Below are 16580 nucleotides of genomic sequence, written 5' to 3'. Positions count from 1 at the left end.
TGTTGCATGCGTGTGGAGGCACATGTGTGTGCGGAGGTGCTTGTGCACGCGGGTGGATGTGCACGTGTGTGGATGTTCATGCATGTGGTTGTGCACACGTGTGGATGGGCACGCGTGTGGATGCCTCCTCACGGCTGCACGTGCAGGACGGGGGGTTGCGTGTGCACATGCATCCACACCAGCCGTGTGTGTGGGTGCGCACACGCGTGCAGGGGGTGTCAGCGGGCGGGGGGGGTGCATGGCAGGGTGTGCACACACGCGTGCAGGGGTGTGTGACACCGCACCCAGCACCCGCAGTGCCCCGTGGGATCGCACCCGGCACCCACGTTGGCACATGACGCTGCACCCGGTACCTCTGGCACCCCGTGGCATCGCACCCAGCCCCCCGGCACCCACCCAGCGCCCACCCCCCGGGGTGCCCCCGTCCCGCGGGCCGTGCCGGGGGGCAGCCGGCGGGCAGGGGGCCGTGCCGCGGTGCCCGGGCTGGGTGCCAGGGCGCGTCCGTCCCCGCCAGGCGCCATGCAGGCCGGTTTTTGTGCCCAGCCTCTGGCTCCTGGGCCGGCGGCCAGCGCCGGGGAGGCCGGTGGGGCCGGGGGGGGGCCCCCCAGGCTCCATAAAACCCCCCGGGCCGGGCACCTCGCGCCCACCGCGTCGGCATGGAGAGCCAGCGCCCGTCCTCCTATGGCCGCCGCTTCGGCCCCGCCGTCCCCCTGTACCGGCTGCTCCCGGGCAGCCCCCTGGCCCGGCTCCGGGCCCCCCGCAGCACCCAGCCGGGTCCCCGTGTGGGCGCCCGCCTGGGCTCGGGCAAGGTGGACTTCTCCCTGGTGGCGGCACTCAACTCGGAGTTCAGGGAGACACGCACCAGCGAGAAGGTGGAGATGATGGAGCTCAACGACCGCTTCGCAAGCTACATCGAGAAGGTCCGGCTCCTGGAGCAGCAGAACAAGGTGCTGGTGGTGGAGCTGAACCAGGCGCGGGACCAGGAGCCCTCCCACCTGGCCGACATCTACCAGGAGGAGCTGCGTGACCTGCGGTGCCAGGCGGAGCAGCTCACCATGGCCAAGGCCCGGCTGGAGATCGAGAGGGACAACCTCGCCGAGGACCTGGGCAGTCTGCAGCAGAAGTGAGGCACTGCCCTGCTCGGGATAGTCCTGGGAACCAGGGTGGCCACTGGGACCAGGATGCTGGTGGGGACCAGGGTGGTGATGGGGACCAGGATGGTCACCAGGACAGGAATGAGGGTGGCCACTGGGACCAGGATGATGGTGGGGACCAGGGTGGTGATGGGGACCGGGGTGGTCACCAGGACAGGAATGAGGGCGGCCACTGGGATGTGCATATCAGGGTGACCACCAGGACCAGGGTGGCCACTGGGACCAGGATGCTGGTGGGGACCAGGGTGGTGATGGGGACCAGGGTGGTTCACCAGCAACATGGTAATGATGAGACCAGGGTGGTGATGGGGACCAGGATGCCCACCAGGACAGGAATGAGGGTGGCCACTGGGATGGGTGTATCAGGGTGACTACCAGGACCAGGGTGGCCACTGGGACCAGAGCGGCAGCAGGCACCATGATGGCCACCAGGATGGTGATCAGGGTTGTCCGGGCAACCAGGGTGGCGATGGGGATCATGGTGGTGGCAAGGACCGGGCTGACCCCAGGGAGCAGGAAGGGGACCGGGGCGTCCCCAGGGATCAGGGTGCCCACTGGGACTGGACCGGGGTGACCCCAGGGAGCAGCGGGGACGGTGGCGGGGGGTGGGGGATGGGCACAGGCGCCGACGCAGGGTGTGGGTGCTGGTGGCGTGGGGCTGTGTCGACCCGGGGAGATGCTGTCCCTGGGGCTGAGAGTAACGAGTGACGGTGCTGAGTGGGTACCGGTGCTGAGTGGGTACCGGTGCCCACCGAGTGACGGTGCCTCCCTGTCCCGGCGCAGGCTGCAGGACGAGGTGACCCTGCGGCTGGAGGCCGAGAGCAACCTGGCTGCCTACAGGCAGGTGAGGGCAGGGGCCGGATCCTGCGCCCCCCCATCCCGCACCCCCGGGGGTCAGCCCCCAGCTCAGCCTCCCTTAGGGATGGGCAGGGTGGGCAGGGATGGGGCAGGGATGGGGCATGGATGGGGCAGGGATGGGCAGGGATGGGGCAGGGATGGGCAGGGATGGGCAGAAGGTGGCAGGGATGGGTGGAAGGCGGCAGGGATGGGCAGGACGGGCAGGGTGGGCAGCTCCGGAGGCAGCAGAGCGGCGTGGCCAGCCCTGGGGACGGTCCCTCCTGTCCCCCGCGGTGCCAGGACGTGGACACCGCCGCCTTGGCTCGCCTGGACCTGGAGCGGCGGGTGGGCAGCCTGCAGGACGAGATCGCCTTCCTCCACAAGGTCCACGTGGAGGTAACCCCGCTCGGGGGGTCCTGGGGCTCGAGGGGGTCCCAGGGCTCGGGGGGGCCAGGGTGACCCCCGCCATCCCCCCAGGAGCTGCGGGAGCTGCAGGAGCAGCTGGCCCGGCAGCGGGTGCCCGTCGCGGTGGACGCCAGCAAGCCGGACCTGACGGCCGCCCTGCGCGAGATCCGCAGCCAGTACGAGGCCATGGCCACCAGCAACGTCCAGGAGACCGAGGAGTGGTACAAGTCCAAGGTGCGGTGAGGGACGGTCACCCAGCGGTTGGGTGGCCTGGCTGTCCCCTCCCGGGATGTCACCTTCTCCGGTGACCCAGGGCTGGGTGGTTCGTGGTGGTGGTGGTGGATGGGGTTTGGCAGCCCCGCGGTCCCCACTCGTGTCCTGTGTCCCGGTCTGGTCCCCGTGGGCAGGGGGATGTGTCCCCAGCGGTGACTCACGTAGCCATGGTCCCTCAGGAGTTGTGTTCACAGAGATGTGGCCCACGTGCGCTGTGCCACGGGAGCAGGGACGTGTCCCCAGGGACACATGCCATCGTGGACACGTCCCATGGCCACCGTCCCACCACCCTGCGGTAGCCAGGACGTTTCTCCACGCCACGTGCCACTGGGGCCACGTCCTTCCCATGGAGCTGGATCGTGTCCCCATGCCCTGCGCCACCGGGACACATCCCTGCTGTGTGGTCCCATCCCACGGCACGTGTCCCCCCACCAGTTTGCCGACCTGACGGACGCGGCCGCCCGGCACGCAGAAGCCCTGCGCGTGGCCAAGCAGGAGGCCAACGAGTACCGACGCCAGCTCCAGGCCCTCACCTGCGACCTGGAGGCTCTGCGGGGTTCGGTAGGTGATGGCCGTGAGGGGACACGGCCTCAGGGAGCGGACACCACCACGGGGATCCCTGCCATGGTGGTGGGATCACCACCCAGTGTTGGGGGAATGGCTGGTCCCCAAGGATGGGAGATGGATGGGTACCGTGGAGAGCCCCTAGCTCCTGGGAGAAGGTGGCTGTGGAGGGTGTCACGTCCCCTCGTGGCCCCCCAGAACGAGTCCCTGGAGAGGCAGCTGCGGGAGCTGGAGGACCGCTACGCCCTGGAGACGGCCGGCTACCAGGACACGGTGGTGCGGCTGGAAGAGGACATCCGCAGCCTGAAGGAGGAGATGGCCCGGCACCTGCAGGAGTACCAGGATCTGCTCAACGTCAAGCTGGCCCTTGACATCGAGATTGCCACCTACCGCAAGCTGCTGGAGGGCGAGGAGAGCAGGTGACAGCAGCGCGAGGGCTCCATCCTGCCCCTCTGCCCCTCCCCGGCTGTGTCCCAAACCACCCCAAGTCCTCGTGGTCCCTCTGGGGTGTCTGACCTGCTTGGGGACCGCCCTCCAGCGCTCCTGCCCCAGCCCTGGGGGGGGGCTGAGCTGGTGGGGGGGAGGGCAGCAGGATCCCAATGCTCTTCCCAACACCCTCCCATCACTCCCGCAGGATCACCATCCCCGTGCAGAGCTTCTCCAACCTGCAGATCCGAGGTGAGGCCACGGCCACGTGTGGGGCAGGGGAGCCAGGATGGTGGCACAAGCAGGGGGGGCTTCTGGGGGCTCTGTGGGAGGAGACGCCGTCTCAGCCATCCCTGCCCCCTCCAGAGGGTCCGTGAGGTTTTCCTGTGAATCCCAAGAAACCGGGACTCCTGGGTTCTCCCTGGATGGGGGAGGAGTGTGCCACGGCCACATCCCCAAAGCTGAGCGTGTCCCCAAGGGCAACGATGTCCCTGAGACTGACCGACCACATTACCACGTCCCCAGTGCCAACTGTGTCCCCAAGGACAACCCTGTCCCCAAGCCCAATCACATACCAGACCCACCCATGTCCCCATGGCCAACCACATCCCCATGGCCAGTCATGTCCCCAGTGCCAACCGTGTCCCCAAGGCCTCACTTCCCAAAGCCAGACACATCCCCAGTGCCAGCCACATCCCCAAGGCCAACCACGTCTCCAACCACATCCTCAAGGTCAATCATGTCCCCGAGACTAACAGTGTCCCTGAGGCTGGTCATGTCCCCAGGGTCACTGCCTCCCATGGTTCGGGGTTCTCCAGCCCAACCTGCTCCCTTTGGGCCACTTGAGGATGGCTGGAGGGGCCACACCCTGGGCACCAGGTCACCGCCGTGTCCTGCCCATGTCCCCTAGAGACTAGCCTGGACACTAAATCCGTGTCAGAAGCCCACCTGAAGAGGAGCATCGTGGTCAAAACTGTGGAGACCAGAGATGGAGAGGTGGGAAGTCCTCATCTGTGTCACCCACGCTGCCTCCCCTCCACCCTCGCCTCCCCGTGGGGTGTCCCCAAGGAGGGGGGGGTCACTCGTCATGCACTCGGGGCCACCATTCCTCAGCCCCAGGAGCAGCCCGGACAGGGAGCCAGTGATCCCAGTGCCCTCAGAGCATGGCATGAGCTGGCTCTGGACCACGGTGGAGCTGAGCCTGGCAGCTCATGGGGAAAACCGTCCCCGTCCCTGTCCCCAAGCCCATTCAGAGCCCAGGCAGGCTCAGCCGGGGGGACAGCCCGAGCGCGGGGTGATGGTCCCTCTCCCTCTCCCTCCAGGTGATCAAGGAGTCCAAGCAGGAGCACAAGGAGGTGGCGTAGGGCGGGCGAGCCGCAGCAGCCACGCGCTTGTAGCTGTAGCTCTGTAGGTCCCGTCCGACGCTGCGGGGAGCCCCACGGCCGGGCACGCGTGGTGGGAGGAGACGGCTGTGCTTCGGCGGGGGCTTCTCCCTCCCACCCACCCCTCGCTTCTCCCGTGTCGCCCCGTGCCAGGACGCTGCCACGTTCCCATGGCACGGAGGTGCCGGCGGGTTTGGGGCCGTGTCCACGCTCACCCCAGGTCTCCAGCCATCCAGAGTCCGTTCTGTGTCCATCTCCATGCACCAGTCCGACAAGACCACGGTGCCAGGAGCATCTCTCCTGGCATCCCACCTCACTGCCCACTCTCTGATCCGTGAGGCCACCCCAGGTCTCCCCAGTTCGCCCCGGCCCTGTGCACCCTGGGGCTGGTGAGGGACATTTCCCCACCATCAAGCACCGGGTGGGCTTAGCCAAGAGGCACGGGCAGGAGGAAGGGGAGGGTGGGGAAGCAGGGTGCTGCCAGGAAGGTGTCAAAAGGTGATGAAACGGGGATAGCAAGGGGTTCCTGGGGACGCTGGGGTGTCTGGGGTGCTCTGTGGGGCCAGAGCAGTGGTGGGCACCGCAGGCTGGGTGGCCTCAAGGGCTTCTTCTGGCACAGAGCCATGTCCTGACCCCCACCGGGTGTCCGCCACCAAGGTGTCCCCATCACCACAGTGGGGAAAAACAGTCCCAAGGGGCTCGTGGCGAGGGGTGACCCACGGCCATGCGCCTGGCCCCTCGCCTGGGGGTCCCACGCAGGTGACAATGGGGAGGAGGAGGAGTGCAGAGGAGGAGGAGAAGGGGAACGAGGAGGACGAGGAGGAGGAGGAGGAAGAGGAGGGTGCGGGGCACAGAGCAGGAGATGCCTCTGGTGACCCAGGAGTGATGGGGGAGGACAGACGAAGCCATCCTGGTCCTGCCTGTCCCACCCGGGCTTATGCTAGGAGCCAGGGGGACCAGGGCCCGGGGCTGCCACGCATGGAGCCCAAGCCCACCCCTCGTGTGGGCACTCAGGACGGGGTTGGAAGGAATCCCTTGTCCCTGGGCTCTGCGTGACCCCCCCACCCATCCTCCTCTGCTCCCCCCGGACCAGCACTTGCCACCATCCCGCCCAGGACCATCACCCAGCCCGGTGCTCGCCCGCAGCCCCTGTCCCCACCTTCCACTTAGCTACTGACCACGAGCGACACCTGCCCTGATGCCACCTCACGTAGGAGCAACGACCCAGCAGCACTTCCCCTACCCTGCAAACCCACGGGATGCCCCTCAGATGCCACCCCCCTCGTCCCCTCCGTCCCCCTCATCCCCGGGCTCAGGCGCTGAGCGAGCTTCGCAGCTACCGGCTCCAGAACGGCCGTTCCTGGGGCAGGAGATGTCACCCGGGTGCCACCCAGGCAGGAGATGTCACCCGGGTGCCACCCAGGCTGGCACCCAGGGCTCAGCCGGGATGGCGGTGGCCCGGGGGGTTCAGCCCCCTGCGAGCAGCCCCCGGCTGGAGCTCTGCAGCCGACGTTGTCGCTACCGAATTCACGCACTAACGCCCGCGGCAGCTTGAGAGAAGAAATAAAGCTAACGCAAGCGCTGTGCTGCGCGGTCGTGCCTGCAGCCCGCCCCTCGGCAGCCCGTGCCGGGGTGATTCGGGATCAGCCGGGGCGGCGATGCCCTTCGGGAGCCCAAACCGGGCTCAACGCCGCCGGGCGACGCGAGCTCAGTGCTGTACCCAAGGCATGGCCAACGCTTCGTGGGTCAACACCCGTCGGGGATTGCGACGCAGGGTGGGTGGCTGCAGGAGCAAACCCCCCCGGAGCCGGCAGCCAGGCAGCCGGGTGGGAGAGATCCCCATCCCGGCAGGGAGGGAGGGGAAGCGGGGATCTGCTCGGGGGTCTTCAACCTCAAACCCAGCTCCTTTCCCACATGAAGCTGGGCTGTGGCTCCTGGAAGCTCCTGGGATGGGCTGCAGCTGTGAGGGCCGTCGGTGGATTTGAGAGGCCGCACGTCATCTGCGCGGCTGAAGCGCCTGAGCGTCGCCGGGACCCTCGAGGCCCTCCCGGACAGCAGGACTCCTCTTGGGAAACCTGAAATCCCCAAGCCACGTCCTTGCAGGAAGGAGGGGAGATGAGCCCCGTGGCGATGTTCTGCTCCACGCTGAGGAGCAAGCACGAGGCCACCTCAGCTCCGTAGAGATGCCATCCTCTTTGGAGGACGTGCATAATAATCATGTCAAGCACAAATATTGACTCACACGTCTGTGCTGAGTTGAGCGAGTTAAAAAAACCCAAACAAAACCCAGAGAAATTTCTGAAGAAAATTATTCCAGGTTAATTTGGAAATTTTTTTTTCCTTCAAAAATGAAAAAATGTTTAAACCAAAATTTTAAAAATTGGGTTTGCTCCAGGTAAGGAGCTCAAAGGAACACTGAACGTTTTGAAACGTTGGCGCTCAAAGTTCCCAGCAATGAAAAAAAGTAAAATAAAAGGGTAAGAAAAGCAAGAATTGATTGGATTCAAACAGTTTGGTGGATCTTTTTAGCAACCTCTGGGAAAAACAGTTCTAATAAATCACTGATGCCGTCCAAGAGCTCTGTGGAGCTTGGCCAGAAGATCTTGCAACAACTCCAAGGACTCTTTTGAAAAGGACTGTATGGAGCTTAAAACCCCACCGCGAGCCAGCGGCAGAGCCAGGAACGCATCATGGCGGTGCGCAATCCCCGCCTGTCCCTACCAAGCCGTGCCAGTCCGCACCCGGGGGAGGTTTCCACGCTGGTCATCACCAGCTCTTGACCCAGAAGGGAGGAGGAGCGGGCGCTGGCAGCGTTTTGATTTCTAATGATCAGAACATCAGAAATTTCTAACGGGAGGATGATCCGAGGCGTGAGAGTGACCCGCCGCAGCCACGGTGGAGATGCTACATCCCGACAGGGCGCTTGAACGCCCGCCAGCAGCTGCGGAACACGTGGATGATGATGAAGATGATGCTGATGAGGCCATAGCTCCAGCCGATGACCTTGACAGCGTAGATTGTCTCGGGATCGTTGAGCTTCCGCCGGCGCCGGTGCTGGTGGGTCACGCTGAGCCGGAAGCCAGCCACCATCTCGCCCTCCCGCCAGCAGACATAGGTGCCTCTGTCGCTGACCCGGATGCGCCGGATGTGCAGGTGGTTTCCGTGGTCGATGAAGACCCGCATGGTCTTGTTGACACTGACAAGGTAATGGTAGCGGTAAAGCTGGACGGAGTCCTTGTCCCAGGCCACGGCATGCTCAGGGTGGGCTCCTGGGCATGCGATGATCAGGGCACTTCCAACGGGCTGCATGTGAAACTGCGTGGGGACGCGGGGCGTCCAGGGCTTCTCGCCCAACTTGGAAATGACATTGGAGATGGCCTGCACGCCCTCCTCGGAGACCTCCTCCTTCAGGCAAGGGGTCAGGCAGCTTTGGATGGCCACCTCGGGTGGCCGGCGGCGTACTTGGCGCTTGAAATGCGCAGGGACAGCCCTTGAGCCGCAGGACGTGACGTTGGGCACAGCAGAGCGATAGCGAGGGTTCAGTTCGGCGCTCTGTATGTAGCACAGCCCGACGCGCCGCTGCTCACCTCTCACCCCACAGCGGTCGCATCTGGTCCAGTCCCAGAAGGTGGTGAAGAGGCTGAAGAGCTCCTCTGTGTAATCGTCCTGGACATGCTGGCCTCTGTCCACAAAAGCCACCACGATGTTCTTGGTGGGCTGCACGTCCACGTCATAGCCATAGAAGAAGTCCCCTTTCTCAGTGCCGCACAGGTAGTGGCCCGAGTCCGTCACCTGGGCTTGGAAGACAATGAGACTGAACATCCGGATACTGAAACGCTTCAGCACGCTGCTGCCAGCCCGGATATGGCCTGAGTCAACAGTCAGGGTGCCAGCAAAGTCGCTCAGGACGGTGGTTTTGTGGGTGTTCATGTCCTTCTGGAAGTACCAGACGACGGAAGAGACCTCTTTGGGCTTGCACTTGCACGGGAGCTCGAAGGTCATGCCAGCCAGGTAAGCGGCGCTGTCAAACATCAGGAAAGCGGGACAAGCCATACTCTTGAACACATCTTCTTTCTCTTCAACTGCAAAAGCGTGGAGAACGTCTACCAGGCAGAGCAGAAGGACGGCTCGTGCCAGCCCTGCCTCCATCGCGCTGGGCCGTCTCCGCAGTCAGCAGAACCAGCCCGGCCGCTGCGTCCTCAGCAGCGACAGCAGCGACCCACGCCTGGGGTCAGCAGTGATGCCACCAGCCAGGGACCACGCACACATCAGCTCGCTCGCCAAAGATGGGGCTTGCAAATGACCCCCCGCCCGCAGCGCGCGAGGCTGGCAGCGGAGATCAAACAGTCGTCGCCTGGGACACGGGTTCTAGAACCTCTCCTCTGTCCCAGCTGCCCCAGACCACTGCTGTCCGTGCCCTGGACAATGAGTGGGTGGTTGTTCACGCAGCAGAGGGAAGATGCAGCCATGCAAAGCGTGGTGGGAACGAGGGAACCGCTGATGTCTTCTTTAAAGACTCATGGGCAGTAAATGCTAATTATTGCTCTGACCCCCCTAAGCGCAACGAACCCGGAGAAGACCCTCCTCTGCTGGCAGGTGACCTCCGTAGCCCAGGAGAAGAGGTTTCAAACACACTATTTAGACTTCTACATCGTCCCTGTAGGATTTCCAAGGGTTTGTGTGCTGAAGGTGTCCCCCCCCTGCCCCAGGTAACGTTTCAGACTCCCCGCCATGAGTGACAGAGTGAGGCTTTTCGTTCACATCACCCTTGCCGGGGCTGGTGCTGGAACCAGCCCTGGAGGCTCTAAACACCTCTCTCCCATGGTGAAGGGGAGCTATTCGCTCCCCGCTGACCCCAGCTGGCCCTTCCGCTCAGCTTTTGGCACTTCTTCAGCAGATGCTCAGACCAAACCATGAGCTGAGTGATTGGGAGACTGATCCCAGCTGGTCTCACAGCCTGTCCTCCCATAAATGCTCACACAACCTCTCCTGTACTTTATTTAGAATCATAGAATCATATAATAGTTTGGGCTGGAAGGGACCTTTCAAGGTCATCTAGTCCAACCCCTCTGCAATGAGCAGGGACATCTTCAGTTCAGTCAGGTTGCTCAGAGTCCCTGGGTACCACGTCCCAGCGGCAACGGGACGCAGCACTGCCCTAGCAGGACAGACCAAATGCAAACCCAGTTGGAGTCACTTCTTGGCTCAAAACAGCTCTCTCCATGAAAAGAAAACAGGGATTTTTATCCATTTCTTCTGCCTTCCACTTCCTGTTGCCAGGAGACGTGAACCACGCTGTGATGTCACCGTGATGCAACGCAGGCATCACGGTGATGCTGGAGAACTTCCCAGACGCCGGCGCCACAGACCTTCATCCTGCTGACCAGCAGGAGCAAGCCTGGCTGGTCAGGGAAAGGGCCACGGCTGGTTGCAGCCAAGGTATGGAAAAACAAATTACAATGGAGTCATCTTCACCAGAGGCATCCTGGGCTTCCGACTCGGAGGACACAGGCTGGTGAGCGGCTTCACCTTCTCCCGGCCACCCAAGAGGGGATGCGGGAGCATATTGGGATGCTGCCACCAGACCTCTACCAGAAGAACACGCCCTGCGAGCGTTGCCCGATGAATCCTGGGTCCCCATCACGCAATTTTGTTTCTGGGAGGAGATCTCTGCCAGCACCAACCAGGCTTCAGCCTCCTCCTTCCTCCAGAAGCTCTGGAAGATTGTCGGCAGCCATCGCCAGGGGGTTTTGCCTTTCCCCGTGCAATGGCAGTGAGCAGGCTGCTCCCATCCTTGACACAGGATGCGGGTGCAAGCCCTGAGCCTTGGCACTGCTGAAAGCGCTGTGGCTTTTCCCACCAGAGCTGTAACTGCTGTGCCAGGGCTGTTCCTGCATCAACATCCTCCGTCCTGGCCTTGGGAAACTCAAGGATCTTCGCTGTTTTCTTTCAGAATTCAGCTCTCAGCTTTCTGCTAGTCCTCAGGTTTGCAAGTGTTACGCAAAGGCAAGGGGAATGGCACCCACAACAGGCTGCAGGGACACAGATGTCCCCAAGACAGACTCCACAAAGCCCAACATTCGAGCACCGGGCCTCAGAGAATAACTGATTAGGTGCCCAGTGGCTTCTGCAGAGAAGCTGGGAGAGGGATGGTTACAGGCTGCCAGGCTGACTCTACCCTTTGCTCCTCTGGCTGGGTTTTACAACAAAACCGACCAGAGAGTTGTTTCTGAGCTGAATTCAAGGGAGTCTGAGCACTGCAACAGCCATCAGGCTCCTCAGCACGCTTGCGAGACGCTTGAGGATCCTTCCAGACCGGACCCGCAAGGGAGCTTGGTGGGTAGGTGCTGAGCTGTGCAGTCTGAGGGCCTCTCCGCAGTCTGCAGCCAGACCAGAAAGGCCAGTCGATGAAGACACAGCATTAGACAGTCCTGGGGAGACTCTGTTGGACCGACGCCTGTCCGTTCCTTCTAAATCTCACTTTATGTGGAATTTCAGCGAATCAGACAGTGTCTGAGATCACAGGAGCACGAGCTGACAGGATCTCTGAGGATCACCCCGTGCCTTGCTGGCTGGGGTAGGACAATGATGAAGCGGCTGGGTGGCTCGGTCCCAGACACAGCGCCCTGCACAGCACCCCCGCCTCCACCAGCCCACTCCACCTGCAGTGGCTGCACGCTTCAACACAAAGCCTCACTGATGACATTTCTTAAAACCCCACAGTGACGCTGCACAAAGATGAAACAGGGAAGGGAGTATCTGGGTCCTGATTTCTCTCTCAAAAATACCAGCCTAGTTTTGCTTTCCCTTGCCTCTTCTCCTCATCTAAGAGATTGTGGAGTCTCCTTCTCTAGAGATACTCAAGACCCGCCTGGACAAGGTCCTGTGCAGCCTGCTCTGGGTGACCCTGCTTCGGCAGGAGGGTTGGACTAGATGATCCACAGAGGTCCCTTCCAACCCCTGCCATTCTGTGATTCTGTGATTCTGTGAGATTCTGACAGAGCTGCTCTGTGAGGACACCCTGCCCCAGAGATCACAACACAGTTCTCTCAGTAACTGACCTTTATTTGTGCAGAATTATTGCTCCGGGAGGCTCCCAGCTACAGGGAAATGCACAGCGATGCTCCAGAAGTATCCGATTTATCCGTCTTGCACAATGCCTGATGCTGAAGTCAAGCTCTGAGCCTCTTTCGCTCTCTGTTTCTGCACGACTCTGGTGCTTCTGCTCCTTCAGTTGACCTGGTAACATTTCATCAGCTCCATCACCATCCTTTCCTCCTCAGCCTCCTTCGGTGGGCTGGTGTCCACGACGTCGGCTTCCCTCTCTGCTTCGCAGCCGGCTGGGCCACTGAGACGGCCAGCGGCCCAGCAATCCCTGCTCATGCTCTGCAGCTTCCCAAACAAATCCCTGCGGCTCTCCTTCTCCGACTCACTCAGAAGCTCCACGTTTAACCCAAAGTGCTTGGTGCCCGAAAGGCTCCGTAAGATCTGCAGGACGGCATCTCTGTCTTCATGACAGACGTTTCCTGCCAGCACCATAAGGAATTCACCCAGGAGGCCAAAACCCAAGTCAGCCTGAAAGATTCTGCCCAAGGCCTTCCCTCCCAGCTCAAGCAAAAGCTGGTATTTTTCTTTTCCACTTTTTAAGCATCTCCGCCAATCTGTGTAAAATTCAGCAGAGGTTCTGGGCAGTTGGTCCAGTTCCTGAAGGAAAACATAGTTACTCAGTTCCTTTTGTTTTGTTCCCACTTGAAGATTTTTATTCCTCCCCCCTGATCAACCTGTGGATGGCTGAGATGTTTTTAACGCAGGCTTTGATAGCACAAAGAGCTGCACAAAGCTTGTGAGGTGGCAAAACATAGAGGAAGACCAAGAAACCTCAGGTTCCTCCAGCCCCACAGAAACCAGAGAACTGCAGGGGAAAACACTGGAAGAAGGGAGGAGGATGTGGATGAACGCAGAGCAGCGGCGGAGGAACCCCAACCCAAGGCAGACCCAGACACACTGGTGCATCGATCACTGCTTGGGAAGGGATCTCCTAGAGATCAGGGTAGCTCAGCAAAAACCGCTCCGTCTCAAGCACTGTGAGGCCAATCAAAGGCGCGAGGAGAGAAAAGGCACGGGGTGCAACCCCCGGGAAACGTGCAGACGGCCCTAGCACCGTCTCGTCACGTGCTGCGTTCGTACGCTCCGTGGCAGAGAGCCCGCACGAAAAGAGAGCCGAGCTCAGCGTGGTGGCACCTCCAGAGAAAAGGAAATCCCGTTTTGCACGACGTCGTTGAACGGCTGAACTCCTCGCTGCTGGGTCACCTGACGCGCCGACTGCAGGAGGATTAAGACGTTTAGGCTTCGAGACAGAGAGCGAGAACAAGGCACAGCAACGCCAGGCTGTGTCTAAACAGAAAGTGGAGAAGCCCTGGAGATCAGAGCCCAAGCGCTAACGGGATTAGGAACAGAAATTGCTCTGGGGAGATCATTGATTGAGGAAATCCTACCTGCTCTCTACATCTCTACAACTTCATGCAGAGGGAACCCAAAGCCTGTCTTCCACCTCTGGCATCCCCACAGCCAAAGGAATGTCTATGGCAGAAATGCCCTTCTTGACATAGTCTGGATGTCCAGATAGATTGACGGGGATGCCCAGCAGCTGGGTCCCGTGCATGGCCACCAAGGGCAGGGACAGCTCCTGGGCACGGGGACTGCCTCGGGGCCAGCACCCCAAAGGCCTTCATCGCAAGGATGCTGGGCAGGGCTGCACAGGGGGGGCCCTGTCACCCCCATGTCACAGTGCCACCACCCGGCAACGCAGCAGTCGCAATGGCCCGGGGCAGGATACAAGGGAGCAGCCTCCTCGTCCCGCTGCCAGAGCTGGCCCTCAGTCCAAGCAAGCACAAAGCTGCCCAGAAGAGCTGCAAAAGGAGCTCATAATAAGCAGGCAAATGAAATCCAGTGTAAAAACAACAAATCCATGAGAAATGTCTATGGGAAGCATCCCTGGCTGCCCGTCCAGCGACCAGGACTCTCCAGCACGGGCAGAGTCCACGCGAGGGCGCAGGACAGATGTCCCTCAAATCACAAATGACCTGGACGGAAAATGTTTAGTCAGCTGTTTCCCCACAACGGCAGGACTGAGGAGCATCCAGCGAATTCACCAGGCAGCAGGCTGAAAACTTTTCCGTACCACGCGTAATTAAACCGCGGGGTGAAAAAGACCTGGCTCCGCTCACAGATCGCTGGTCTGCGGCTCAGGGTGGCCGTCCCCATGCACCGGCCTGGCTCTCGGTCTCTGAACTGCAGCCAGCTGGAAGAGCGCGGTCAAGGGAGGGCTCTCTTCCCCCAGATCCTGTTACTGGCCACCAGCAGAGGCCGGGTATGGGGAGCTCTGGTCCGACGCTGTGCAGCTGGAGTTAGATGCTCCACAGGGTTGGAGCAGACTCTTCTTGAAGTAGCTGGTGCAAGCTCTCTTGTAAACAAAGTAGGGGCTGAGACTGAAGCCTGTGGTTATCTACGCACCAGTGTTCCGGGGGACTTTGAGGGCTTGCTCACGTGTAGAGCTGTTTCTGAATAACTCTCACATTTTAAAGTAACACCCAAATTATTCTGGAGTAATTTTTAGATGTGGACAAAGTCCCAGCAAGCGTCTCCCTCACCTGGGGGATTTCCACGTCGCTGGCTTGCGGGGCCTTGGCGTGGGCTGCACAGGGGTTCCACAGCACGTTCCTCCTCTTACCCGTCTTGTCCTTTTTCTCAAGGGGCTTCAGGTGCGATGCCAGCACGATGTTCCTGCAGGCAACAAGAAGGGGATGGGATACTTGGCAAGATCAAATACTTTGAGGCTCCAAGCCTCTTCTCTGAGACAGTTTCTGAGTTTGGTCTGGATGTATCATCCAGAGGCACTGGGACAGGCTGGGGGAGCGAGCCCATGTGAACATCATGAACTTCAACAAGGCCAAGTGCAAGGTCCAGCACCTGGGCCAGGGCAACCCCTGATATAGAATCACGGAATCATTAAGGTTGGAAAAGACCTCTGAGATCAGCAAGTCCAACCGCCACCCCAACCAGGACGTGGTTTAGCAGGCCCTGGTGCGGCTGTCGCTGCGCAGCCGCCGGCAGCACCGGCTCTGGGTGCCGCTGGTGTCCGGCCGCGACTTCGTGCTCCAGCTGCTGGCCCCGCCCTGCCGCCTGCCCCGCCTCTTCACGCGCTGGCTCCGCCTCCTGCTCCTCCTCTGCCTGGGCGGGGCCTGCTGGGGGCAGGACCCTGCCCCCTGTGGCCACGCCCCTGTCCCTGGCTGCCACGCTCCTGCCCCTGTGGCAACGCCCCATCCCTGCTGCAGCCACGCCCCCGAACCCTGTGGCCACACCCCCACCCCCAGATGCCACGCCCCTGCCCCTGCCGCAGCCACGCCCCCTCCCCCTGAGGCCCCGCTCTGCCGCCCACAGTGGGGAGCGGGGAGCCCTCCCGGGATGGGGGGGGAATAAAGGGGGAAGGGTGATGGTGTGACCCCCCCGTGTCGGTCTGTGGCACCCCCAGGAGGACAGATGGACCCCCCATGACCCCCCCATCTTTCAGTAGCCCCCCCAGAAGGACAGATGAACACCCCCTTGGGCTGGCGGGGGCACGGGGGGGGTCAGCAGCACCCCAAAATGCACCCCCGGACCCCCAAAACCCCCTGGGACCCCCAAAACCCCCAGGACCCAGCGCTTCAGCCCCAGGGACCCCCCAAAGCCACCCCAAACCCCCCCCCAGACTTGGGGCTGCAGCCCCTCCTTGGGCTAGGGGGGGTGCGGGGAGTGTCAGGGGCACCCCAAAATGCACCCCGTGACCCCCAAAACCCCCCCCGGGCACCCCCCCAAATGGTCCAAACCCCCATGGCACACCTAAAATGATCCCCCCCCCAACCCCCCAGAATGGTCCAACCCCCCGGCACCGCCAAAATGATCCCCCCCAAACCCCTAGAATGGTCCAACGCCCCCTTGGTACCCCTAAAATGATCCCCCCCAGCACCCCCAAAATTATTCCCCCCCTCCCAGCACCCCAAGCATGGTCCAACCCCCCCCCAGCACCCCCACAATGCCTCCCCATGGTATATCCGAGCAGCCCCCCAAAAACCCAGGGGGGGACCCCCATACCTGTGGTGCTCCCCCCTCCCCAGCCCCGCAGAGCTTTGGGGGTCCCCCCCCGGGTTCTGGGGCGCCCCCTACTGGCTCGGAGGCTGCGGGCAGTGTCGCTTCCCACCCCAGGGGTCTCCATCAGCCCTCCAAGGTTTAAGGGTGTCCCCCCCCGGGATTTTGGGGTGTCCCCCGGGTTTTGGGGTCCCCCCCGGTACTGGGGCGCCCCCTACCGGCTTGGAGGATGCGGGCTCCATGTCTGAGCCATGGTTCCCCATTCACACCTGGAGATGGGGTGCTGTGTCTGAGCCGTGGTCCCGCATCTGAACCCAGAGCTGTGGTCCCACACTCAAACCGGGAGGCAGGGCTCCATGTCTGAGCCGTGGTCCCACATCTGAGCTCTGGTCCTGCATCTGAACCCGGAGTCTGA

The 16580-nt window shown here is 62.0% G+C and overlaps 3 protein-coding genes across 5 annotated transcripts; 1 reads left to right on the top strand and 2 right to left on the bottom strand.

The window, feature by feature from the left end:
- Window positions 1–633: 633 nt before the first annotated feature.
- Window positions 634–6597, top strand: GFAP (glial fibrillary acidic protein). Its single transcript, XM_075443598.1, has 9 exons — window positions 634–1123; window positions 1938–1998; window positions 2292–2387; window positions 2469–2630; window positions 3105–3230; window positions 3432–3652; window positions 3868–3911; window positions 4570–4655; window positions 4982–6597. The coding sequence occupies exons 1-9, from the start codon at window positions 657–659 to the stop codon at window positions 5021–5023; spliced, it is 1305 nt and encodes a 434-aa protein (XP_075299713.1). The 5' UTR covers window positions 634–656; the 3' UTR covers window positions 5024–6597.
- An 888-nt stretch (window positions 6598–7485) lies between these two features.
- FAM187A (family with sequence similarity 187 member A) lies at window positions 7486–16549 on the bottom strand. Of its 3 annotated transcripts, XM_075443514.1 has the most exons (3): window positions 16435–16549; window positions 14692–14824; window positions 7486–9123 (listed from the first exon to the last, which is right to left on the bottom strand). In XM_075443514.1, exon 3 carries the CDS (start codon window positions 9092–9094, stop codon window positions 7946–7948), a length of 1149 nt encoding a protein of 382 aa, XP_075299629.1. In that variant the 5' UTR covers window positions 9095–9123; window positions 14692–14824; window positions 16435–16549; the 3' UTR covers window positions 7486–7945. The 3 variants fall into 3 exon arrangements, with proteins under 3 accessions (XP_075299629.1, XP_075299630.1, XP_075299628.1); XM_075443515.1 differs by lacking the exons at window positions 14692–14824; window positions 16435–16549 and adding an exon at window positions 12103–12183; XM_075443513.1 differs by lacking the exons at window positions 14692–14824; window positions 16435–16549 and having other exon boundaries at window positions 7486–9202.
- LOC142364256 (uncharacterized) lies at window positions 12116–13054 on the bottom strand. Its single transcript, XM_075443563.1, has 2 exons — window positions 12823–13054; window positions 12116–12702 (listed from the first exon to the last, which is right to left on the bottom strand). Exons 1-2 carry the CDS (start codon window positions 13052–13054, stop codon window positions 12272–12274), a joined length of 663 nt encoding a protein of 220 aa, XP_075299678.1. The 3' UTR covers window positions 12116–12271.
- Window positions 16550–16580: the final 31 nt, after the last annotated feature.

Source organism: Opisthocomus hoazin, chromosome 26 (assembly GCF_030867145.1).
Source record: "Opisthocomus hoazin isolate bOpiHoa1 chromosome 26, bOpiHoa1.hap1, whole genome shotgun sequence".
In the NCBI taxonomy this organism is placed as follows: domain Eukaryota; kingdom Metazoa; phylum Chordata; class Aves; order Opisthocomiformes; family Opisthocomidae; genus Opisthocomus; species Opisthocomus hoazin.
Note: the sequence above shows the minus strand (reverse complement) of the source record. Positions and strands in the feature narration are given on the sequence as shown.

Bases quoted from the DNA above. Each gene is read 5' to 3' on its own strand.
- LOC142364256 (XM_075443563.1), bottom strand. From the start codon at position 13,054: ATGCACCAGTGTGTCTGGGTCTGCCTTGGGTTGGGGTTCCTCCGCCGC. The intron at 12,703-12,822 runs GTTGATCAGGGG...AATTTTACACAG, and splicing joins AACATCTCAGCCATCCACAG to ATTGGCGGAGATGCTTAAAA.
- FAM187A (XM_075443513.1), bottom strand. From the start codon at position 9,190: ATGGAGGCAGGGCTGGCACGAGCCGTCCTTCTGCTCTGCCTGGTAGAC.
- GFAP (XM_075443598.1), top strand. From the start codon at position 657: ATGGAGAGCCAGCGCCCGTCCTCCTATGGCCGCCGCTTCGGCCCCGCC. The intron at 2,631-3,104 runs GTGCGGTGAGGG...TCCCCCCACCAG, and splicing joins AGGAGTGGTACAAGTCCAAG to TTTGCCGACCTGACGGACGC. The intron at 3,231-3,431 runs GTAGGTGATGGC...GTGGCCCCCCAG, and splicing joins TGGAGGCTCTGCGGGGTTCG to AACGAGTCCCTGGAGAGGCA.